Raw genomic sequence first — 10,571 nt, forward strand, 5'->3', positions numbered from 1 at the left:
GCCTAATTTTCCAATTCATTAGAATATGAAATTTTATTTAATTGTTTTTTGTATTTTACCATTTGTTAAATCCTCCCTTTGCTTTTAATTGTAAAAGGTTAGCAAGAGATTTTTTCAAATGTATTTATTTCCTAAACAAGTTGCAAACTTTGAAGTTGGACACAAGAATATCTTTAATAGTACAGTATAACCTCTTTAAATTAATACTTTACAAATTAATATACACTAAAAACTTCTATAAAATAATATAATTTTATAGTCTCAACCTGATTTTTTGGTTCAATTAATATATCGATAAATTAATAAACTCTAGAAATTAATAAAAAGTTATAGTATTGGTGTAGTCCCAACATTATTAATTTATAGAAGTTTCACTATATACTCATTTTTTGTTTAATTCTACTTTAAAATAAAATCATCACCAATAATAATTAATATTTTCTCTAATATAAAATGTAAAAGTCTAAAATAAATTTTTGATGAGTTAATTTTAAGATGGAAAATACTAAATTAGACAATATAAAAAAGATAAAATAAATTAGAGTAAAATAAAATAAATTAAAATAACATATTCAATAACCAAAAAAAAAATATAAATAAAAGAATTGTTGTTTCAAAAAAAACTTAAAAACAATATAAACTAGTAACTTAATTGTTTTGTAGATGGCTTCCAGATGCATTTATTTCTCGAACGAAGTAGATGCAGAAGGGTCTTTTTGATCAACCCTATTTCTTAATATTCTTTTTTGTTCACTTTGAACGTAAGCACGAATATTTGAATCTTGTATGGAATTCAAGTCTTGAAGTAAAAAAGTATTTTCTTCCTTAATTTTTTTTAATGCATAATTCTTACTTTGAATCTCCATATAATGTTGTATGTGCGCACTTGTCTCCATTAAATGTTTCAGAAGTTGTCTGTTTCCTTTTTTAAAAATCTTGGTTACAGCCGATGTTCGATCATTGCTTCTTCTTTTTAGCGTAGCTTTTCTTACTCCAATTGATCGTTGAGAAAAGGATCCACCAATTTGTTGTTGAGATAGTGATCCACCAATAGAATCATCTTTGCCACCTACGTTAATAGAAAATGAAGGTACGCTTGGAAATGCTTGTATCTCAGAATTAGTTGTTGGATTCTCTGAATCTGAGTATGTAGTCTCGAAACCGCAAGAATCTGATACATTTTTAGCATAAGTAACACCATCTTTAAACTTTTCAGAATTCTTAATAATGTTCCACACATGATCAAATTTCCAACCAGATTTGAATTTTGGATCTTCCCTTAGCATTTCTTTAGCTTGATTGCACTATACACAATATTAAAATAGAATCAGTAAATAATCATATAACAATGAATAAGTTAATGTTTATAAATTAAACTTACAATATTAACATTTGAAACACCATTTGAATGTCTGTTTTCGCATTGTTTGATGCATGCATGTAGTTTTTTTGTTGCTCTTTCGATCGTTTGAAATCGACACTGAAGAGATTTTTTTGAACGTTCACTCGAAGTTTTGGGTGTACCATTCTTGAAAGCTTCTACCACATAATCCCAGAATTGATCTGCTGTTTGATAAAAATCTGTGATTGGATTTTGAGAAACTTTCATATAAATTTGACATAAAAGTTTATCTTCTTCTTTAGAATACCCAACAGAACGAGAACCATGTTTAGGCATTCTTGTGAAGAACATAAAAATATGGAGAGGTGTAAAGAAAATTATAGAATGACATCAACTGTTATGAATGAAAATAAATATCCAACTGTTATGAATGAAAATAAATATCCGCAATTCTATTTATAGATGTTAACCAAGATTTACGTTTCTAAATCCAATATAAGATGATTTGACTGAGAAATTTATTCTATAATTACCAATTTTCACAAATAATTAAGAAAAAGTTAAAATAAAATGAAAGTGATCCCAAAGTTCTGATGTTGCTATTTTATAATATTTAATACTGTATCGAGGGAATGATTCTAATATTGTAACTTATTTTAGTTAAGTTATTGTTAAAACAAAAGAAAAGAGAAAATAATATATTAATTGATATAGTTTACCTACATATAAAATTTATAATTGGATCAAATTACATTCACTTACTTTTGAAATACTCTAAATTTAGTTTGACAATTAAAATCAACCATTAGAAATGGTCTAAGATAAGGAAATGATAAAAAAATGTTTTTTTTTGAAAAAAAATCATCAAAAAATTGTTTCTTCCACGAATTTTAAAAATGATTTATTGAAAAATAACTCTAGATGATATTTACTATTTATATAGTTGCAACAACACTATTTCAAGATCAGTTCCACAATAATCTATTCTTCAGGAGCATATTCACGCTCTTCTTATGTATTAATGTTTTATGTAGAACTATAAATATAGCATCTTTTTGATAATTTGAAGGACTACAGTAAACAAATAAACTATGTAAATTTGAAATTATAAATAACTTAATCGATATATAAGCAGTCAAATCAAGTATAAATTAGTTTTTATTTAATAGACGATACAACAATATATCTAAGCTAATCCACATATATACCACATCAACTCCTCATCCTACAACATGATCATGGGATACCCCTAGATCCACAATATGGGAGACGTGCTCTCCGCTCTTTACATAGTCGTAAAACTTTCTATGCTTTGGGGCATCAAGGAAATAAAAGAAACCAGGAGAACTCATGCTCTTACTATCAAAAAACCCTGAAAGAAAAGACAATGGTCTTAAACAAATTATCATCATCATATTAAAACTATATCAAAAATTGAAACATAACCAAATTATATTATCAATATAAATAGACAATAGCAGTACATACCTTATAATAGTCAGTAAAATTTCGAATATTTACAATGGTATATAGAAGTTGTACGGCTTTACCAATATGATGAATTAAAGTTAAGAAGTGTATAAATAAATAGAAGTAGGAGTAAATTATATATTCGATAACCAGGTCGCATTGGCTTAGTGTTTTAGAACTTTTTCGTGAGTTTGTATCCTGGATTCTAGTAGTATTGGCTATTTAACCACACCCTTAATGATAGGATAAGCCTATCTGGATGCAAGGCCTCGTGAGATTAGTCTATAGATCTAGAAATCTTTTGAGATCAATATAAATAGACAATACATACATTAAAATAGTTACTAAAATTTATAATATTTATAATGGTATATAGAAGTTGTACAGCTTTACACATCTGATGAATTGAAGTTAAGAAGTGTATAAATTAATAAATTAGAAGCAGAAGCATATTATATATCCGATAACCAAGTCGCTTTAGTCTAGTGGTTCGGAGTTCCTTCGGAAAACTAGTTTCCACCTAGGTTTGAATAGCATTGGACATCTAGCCGCTTCCTTAACAATAGGATAAAAGTACCGTATACAAAGATTCGTCGGATTAGTCTCTGAACTTAAAAAGTCTTTGGAATCCTCACAATTATATAAAATATATATATATATATATATATATATAAGAAAGTCCATATTATAGGATACAATTATATCAATAAACTATATCATTAATATAAGTTATGTAAAATTTGACAAAAATGAAAAAAAAAGTTACTTGAGTTAGGCTACTGGGTCTCATTATTTGAAGCTTATTAAAAATGTAACAATAGTTAGTATATGGAATATCAAAAGGGCAATTTTCAAAAATATAATAAAATGAGTTTTTATTAAAAGAGCATATAAAAATGACCAAAAAGGTTCCTTAAAGATGTAAAAGACGGTTACTTTATTGATATATAAACATAAATAATTATTTAAATAAATAAAAATAAAATTTTATTTAATTATTTTTGGATAATATATTTTCAATTCAAAATTTTTATATTCGTGAAATTATTTTCAAATTTTTTTTCTATTTTGAAATCTCAAATTGTTTTTGAACTATTTGTAAAATTTTATTTTAACTTTTAAATATTTAAAAGAAAAATCCTATCCCACACCAGGACACCTCAATTATACCTATTAATTGTCTATTTACATATTTAATGAAACATTTTAGTTATTTTAATCTTTAGGTACTATATTTATGCTTATATCTTTTTAGTGTTATGTTATGGAATTTCTCGTATCAAAATTGTAGGAACATAAATAAATTGTTAATGGTCTATTCTAATGACTTTTATGTAAATAGATAAAAAATTCTTCTAGATGATAAATGAAATTTTCTGGGTTTGGAATTTGATCTTGCTCTTTTATTCCATTTATTATTGGATTTTCATATACGAAAATTATATAAATATTTAGAAAAAAAATCCTAAATCAATGAATTAAAAAATAGCCACATGGTATACCGATCAATCTCTGCCATTCAAATCAGTCCGAGATGATGTAACAGTTTGCTTCCACGCATGGGACTGCGCTAGTTTCCACTCAACTAGACTTCATTGTGCGTACCTGGTGGGGGGAAGGAATCTTCGCTTAGGTCTTTTTGCTTCAAAATCTTAAAATGCTCTACCCTTTGACTATACCATGTTGAACAATTCCTTAGTTAGAATAGTCGTGACTCGTGAGTCTGATAGAATTTCCCCAGTTTTATGGACCTGCACCGGCCTATATATATATGGTTGTTCTTCTCCGAAAAATTTAGCTAATGAGGTGCACCAATCCTGTCGTTTTGAACTGCTTCCACGTGAAATTCAGGTATTTTTCTGGTTTAGTTCCTGTATGATAATTGATAACCATGTATAACTTTCAACTGTTTTGTTTGATGAACACGAAAACTGCATGTCACGTATACTTCAGTAATGTAGGATTTTACTATATATCTAATCAACATTGTTCTTTCTTGTTCGTATTAAAATGATGAAATTCAGCTTGGTTTCATGAACACTAGAGTTGCAAATAATAGTTAATTGGTTGGTGAAAGCCATTATAGATAACTGTGAACCTTTTTCTTTGACTTTTGAAATGTTTCTCTGTTGAAAGTATTTATATAGACATGTAAATTTGATTAAGTAGAGATTCGGACTTCAGGTTGGTGGGGCTTGCCCTTGATTGATCATAGGGACTAGTGGATAATATTTATTTTAACATGTGTTGTCATTGTTTTTTGGTTAGTAATATCATTACATGGTGAACTCATAAAGATGACAATGAAAAATATTTTGACTTCATATTACAGAGTTTCTGAGTTGAACCTGTTTTGCAGTAGGAGATATAATCTATCATCATCCAAAATTTTTGCAGAACACAAGATTCGTTCAAGATAGTACAGATTCTCTGTTTTTGTCACATATGCCTCACGTATTGCCTATGATATGGATGATCCTTTGTGTTCATCTTATCTGCATCTCAAGCCAACCGGAGACAGATTTTATCTACAATGGTTTTCACCAAGCAGACCTTTATACCGATGGGGTTGCCAAAGTTCTTCCAGAAGGACAGTTGCGGTTAACCAACGGATCCGGACAGAGCATGGGTCATGCTTTCTACAAGAAACCGTTCGAGTTCACTTCACCCGAGTCACTGTCTTTCTCAACACATTTCGTGTGTGCTCTGGTTCCTAAGCCAGGATCTGGCGGTCACGGTATCGCCTTTGTTTTATCTGCCTCCACTGATCTCTCGCATGCAGACGTGACGCAGTACTTGGGACTTTTCAACATCTCGACTAATGTAAACTCCTCTTCTTCTTCTCACCTAGTTGCTGTTGAGCTAGACACTGCCCTCAGCGCTGAGTTCGACGACAAAGATGCTAATCACGTTGGTATCAATGTCAACAACCTTACCTCTGTCGAATCTGCATCCGCTGCTTACTTCTCCGATATTAAAGGTAAGAACGAAACCATGGAGCTCTCCAGTGGAGACCCTATTCAAGTCTGGGTGGACTACATAGGAAACGTGCTTAATGTTACGATGGCACCTCTTAAGAATAATCAGAAGAAGCCAAGTCAGCCTCTTCTATCAACCTCTATCAACCTCTCCGAAATTTTCCCGGATAGAAAGATATTCATTGGCTTCTCTGGAGCCACAGGAACACTGAGAAGCTACCAATACATACTAGGATGGAGCTTCAGTAGTGGAAACGGTGCGTCACTGGAGCCCCTGGACGCCACTAAACTTCCTAGAGTTCCTACTCATAAATGTGGAACCTGGAGACCATCGACGCTGCTGATTATCCTCTTGGTGTTACTGGCAGTCATAGTTTTGGCTGTTCTCGTAGCAGCTTTTGTCTACAGGAGAAGGAAATACGCTGAAGTAAGAGAGGAGTGGGAAGAAGAATACGGTCCGCACCGGTTTTGCTATAAAACTCTGTACAATGCGACCAAAGGGTTTCACGAGGGTGGACTCCTCGGGAAAGGAGGTTTCGGAGAAGTGTACAGAGGAACTCTTCCTTGCGATGGACTGATAGCTGTGAAAAGAGTGTCCCACCGCGACGAAGGCGAAGGGATGAAGCAGTTCGTGGCTGAGATCGTGAGCATGGGTAACTTGAAGCACAAGAATATCGTCCCGCTTCTCGGCTACTGCAGAAGAAAAGGTGAGTTGCTTCTTGTGTCTGAATACATGCCCAACGGTAGTCTCGACCAGTACTTATTCCACGACGATAAACCGCCTTTTTCGTGGCGCCGAAGACTTAAAATAATCAAGGACGTAGCTTCGGCTCTCGGTTACATGCATGCAGGAGCACCCCAAGCTGTTCTCCACCGGGATGTCAAGGCTTCCAACGTTATGCTAGACGCTGAACTCAAGGCGAGGTTAGGGGACTTCGGCATGGCGAGGTTTCACGATGATTGGGCGGACAATGCAGCAGCTACAACCGCCGCTGTGGGGACCATTGGATACATGGCACCGGAGCTTACTACAGTGAGAGCTTCCACTGCGACCGACGTTTATAGCTTCGGTGCGTTTTTACTCGAGGTGACGTGTGGGAGGAGACCTGTCGACCCTGCGTTGCCTGAGGAGAAAAGGTATTTAGTTAAGTGGGTCTGCCAATGCTGGGAAACGGCTTCTTTGTTCGGAGCTAGGGATGTTAGAATGAGCGGTGAGATCTCGTCCGAGGAAGTGGAAATGGCGTTGAAAGTTGGGTTGCTTTGCACGAATGCTCTGGCGGAGATGAGACCTTCGATGGAAGAAGTTGTGCAGTACTTGAATGGAAGCCTAAAGCTGCCTGATATCTCCCTAAGCTCTCCTGGTATTGGTTCTAAGTTACTCCTTGCTTCTCACGCTACCAACACCTTCTCCGCGTCGTTTTACTCTTCTTCCTCTGGCGACGACTCTAGATTCGTCACTCACTCAATTCTCCTTGGCCACGGACGGTAAACTTTTGATAAATTTTTCTTCTTTAAGCTTCGTTTTTATTTTTTTATTTTGGAATGAAGAAAACCTTGTTAGGCTTGTGTGGGTATTGTGAAAACTGTTTTTATATTTCACAAAAAATAACAAGCATTGAAAAGATATGTTTGGAGTCTTTTGTAGAAATGCGTTTAGGCTTTATATTTTTTTGTGTCTGCGTTCCCCTTCTGTTATTGCATTTTCCTGCAAAGGTTTCGGTACAGATATTTACAAGTTGTTTTTCACTCTGCCCTATTAATTTGATCCCATTCTAATATAATAAATCTCGATTAAAAGAAGCCTGGCAGATTCGCAGAAACCAATGTTCTGTTCTTGGGTTGACGCAATGACCTTCCCTCTGTAAATGGTCGCTTTCTGGATAGTTTCATGTCCTACGAAAAAAACTATGTTATTATGCATCTTCTCATATATTTTTTTCCATCGCAATAGCTTTAAGAAAGAGGAAATTAATATCTCACAAACAAAAACAAAATAATACAAAAATATAAAAAATAAAGAAACTAAAAGGAAGGTGGTAGGTGAAGACACACTTTTTTCCTAGGAGAGAGAAATAGAGAGAGAAAAAGAGAGAGAAGAGAACGTCACTGTGAGAAGCTTCTCCGACCGACGGAGTGGGCTCCTTTAGCCACCGTCGATCCGGTTTTCTCTCTCTATTTATTGTCTAGATTCCCTTTTTTCGTTTCGTTTTTTATTTCGGGTTTACTCTTTTGCGTCTGTCGTCGCATCTCTCTGTGGGTGGACGGTCGACTTTGGTCCACCGCTGTGGCTCCTTTCCGTCAAAGGAGAATAGTCGGTTTTAGTTGAAGAAAGTGGAGGATGCTTGGTTATGTTCCTCGGTGTAGATGAATTTGTGGTTTGCAACGGTGCGGGATGAGAGCTCGGGTGTAGCTTGATGTCGTTTTAGCGAGTTGAAGGTTGGTGGCCGGTGAAGCTTTCCGGCGAGTAGACGAAGGTTCTCAAATCACGTGTCTAGGGTTTCAAGCGGTTCAAAGGCGGAGGAGGTCTCGAGGTTCGATGAACACTCCGCCGTGAAAAAAGATCGGTGGAGAACGGTGATGGTTTCGTTAGGAGGCTGGTTGGTCTCTAAGCTCTGACGAACGAGGTCTCTTGAGTGTGGCTCCGGCGGTGTAGCGTCGGAGGCGTTTCGAGTCGAGTTGCGGTGGTGGTGGCTGAGTTGATGCGGTGACGACGCGTGCAGCGGGAAAGGTGCAGATCCTTCTACGTGTCGAGTCTGCGTCTCACCAGGCTTTCCGCTTCTCAATGTGTCGGTGGTGGTTTTGGGCTGTGGCCCATTAGACTTTTTTTTATGCCCGTTGTATCGTTTGGGCTTTAGTTGTTTTTGTATGTGTTTTGGGCTTCGGTCCGGTATCGGATGGGCTTTGGGCCTTTAATATATTTTCAATTTGGGAAAAAAAAAGTGGTAGGTGAAGAATTTTACCGAATTTCCATGAAAAAGAAACGTTTTTTCGGCTAAAGAAAAAACAAAAGTTTCTTCCATTAGTTTTAGTATGTTTATATAAGAACATTCATCTTCTCCATTGTCTCTCAGCTTGAGCTTCTCTCTCATACGAAAGAACTCAAGCTTCAAAACTTTAATATCGTTAATACGCCGCCGTTTTTCACTCTTAAATTCATATCGTCATCATCTTACCATCCTTAACAAAATGCAAGCCGCTACGTCGTGTGATCTCAAGTTCCGATCAACAAATCTGACGGCTAATACTGCACGTCCCACCAACGCGATGTCAAAGCGCGTGTTGAACGTCAAGTGCGGTTACAGGTCGGAGCCGTTCAGTTTCCGCAACGGCGTCTCCGTGAGCCGAGCAGATTGGCAAAGCTCATGCGCCATTTTATCAAGCAAAGTTGCCTCTGTTGAAGATCCCGGTGGTTTCGCCGCCGTTGATGCTCACAAGAACGGCTCCGTCGATCTCAGCCTCGTTCCCGTCGAGACAACAACCAACGGAAAATTATCACAGGCTCAACCGCTAACGATCACCGACCTATCTCCGGCTCCGTTGCACGGTTCTAACCTCCGAGTAGCTTATCAAGGAGTTCCCGGAGCTTACTCGGAAGCAGCCGCCGGAAAAGCATATCCAAATTGCGAAGCCATTCCGTGCGACCAATTCGACGTCGCGTTTCAGGCGGTCGAGCTTTGGATCGCCGACAGAGCCGTCCTTCCCGTGGAGAATTCCCTCGGCGGTTCGATTCACCGGAACTACGATCTCCTCCTCCGCCACCGTCTCCACATCGTCGGCGAAGTTCAGATCCCGGTCCACCACTGTCTCCTCGCGCTTCCGGGTGTCCGAACGGACTGCGTGTCGCGAGTTATATCTCACCCGCAGGCGCTGGCTCAGACGGAAAGATCACTCGACAGACTCACCCCACGCGCGGCGCGTGAGGCCTTCCACGATACGGCGGCTGCGGCAGAGTATATATCCGCTAACGGCCTCCACGACACTGCGGCTGTGGCGAGCGCGCGCGCCGCTGAGCTCTACAGCCTCCAGATTTTAGCCGACGGGATCCAAGACGACACAGGGAACGTCACGCGGTTCCTGATGTTGGCGCGTGAACCAATCATACCGCGCACGGACAGGCCTTTTAAAACTAGCATCGTCTTTGCGGCTCAGGAACACAAAGGAACCAGTGTCCTCTTCAAAGTCCTCTCGGCCTTCGCTTTCCGAAACATCAGCTTGACCAAGATCGAGTCGCGGCCGCACCACAACCGCCCTCTCAGGGTTGTCGGAGACGGGAGCTTCGGGACGGCGAAGAACTTTGAGTATATGTTCTACGTTGATTTCGAGGCGTCCATGGCGGAAACGCGTGCACAGAACGCGCTTTCAGAGGTTCAGGAGTACACGTCGTTCCTAAGGGTGCTGGGAAGTTACCCCATGGATGTTACGCCATGGTCCATGTCACCCACCGAAGATGCATGATTCATCGAACATAAACTAAACGCACCCACATACGTTTATTTAATTATAATGTTTTTTGTGTGAAAACTGTAATATATCACTGAAATATTAAACGAACATTTAGATTTTGTTATTCACGTGGTGATTATCTCTATGTTATTACAGACAAGATAGCTTAAAAGTGATGGACGTTAATGTTGCGACCTCTCTCACTGATTTTATTAACGGTGAATTAGTGAGATAACAAACGTTGAGGCTGACCTACTAACTAAGTCGGCTCTTTGTAATGTCGCTCCTCACACAGGATAACTTTCTTGTGTTGGTGGTTTTTTTTAATATGAGTATTC

At 37.5% G+C, this 10,571-nt stretch overlaps 2 protein-coding genes across 2 annotated transcripts; both read left to right on the top strand.

Moving 5' to 3' along the window:
- The first annotated feature begins 4,312 nt into the window (after positions 1-4,312).
- On the top strand, positions 4,313-7,518 carry LOC108861472 (probable L-type lectin-domain containing receptor kinase I.6). Its single transcript, XM_018635341.2, has 2 exons — positions 4,313-4,663; positions 5,210-7,518. The coding sequence occupies exons 1-2, from the start codon at positions 4,493-4,495 to the stop codon at positions 7,277-7,279; spliced, it is 2,241 nt and encodes a 746-aa protein (XP_018490843.1). The 5' UTR covers positions 4,313-4,492; the 3' UTR covers positions 7,280-7,518.
- Positions 7,519-8,830: 1,312 nt separating this feature from the next.
- On the top strand, positions 8,831-10,357 carry LOC108863458 (arogenate dehydratase 4, chloroplastic). Its single transcript, XM_018637892.2, has one exon. It carries the CDS (start codon positions 8,977-8,979, stop codon positions 10,243-10,245), a length of 1,269 nt encoding a protein of 422 aa, XP_018493394.1. The 5' UTR covers positions 8,831-8,976; the 3' UTR covers positions 10,246-10,357.
- The last annotated feature ends 214 nt before the right edge of the window (positions 10,358-10,571 follow it).

Source organism: Raphanus sativus, chromosome 5 (genome assembly GCF_000801105.2).
Source record: "Raphanus sativus cultivar WK10039 chromosome 5, ASM80110v3, whole genome shotgun sequence".
NCBI lineage: Eukaryota > Viridiplantae > Streptophyta > Magnoliopsida > Brassicales > Brassicaceae > Raphanus > Raphanus sativus.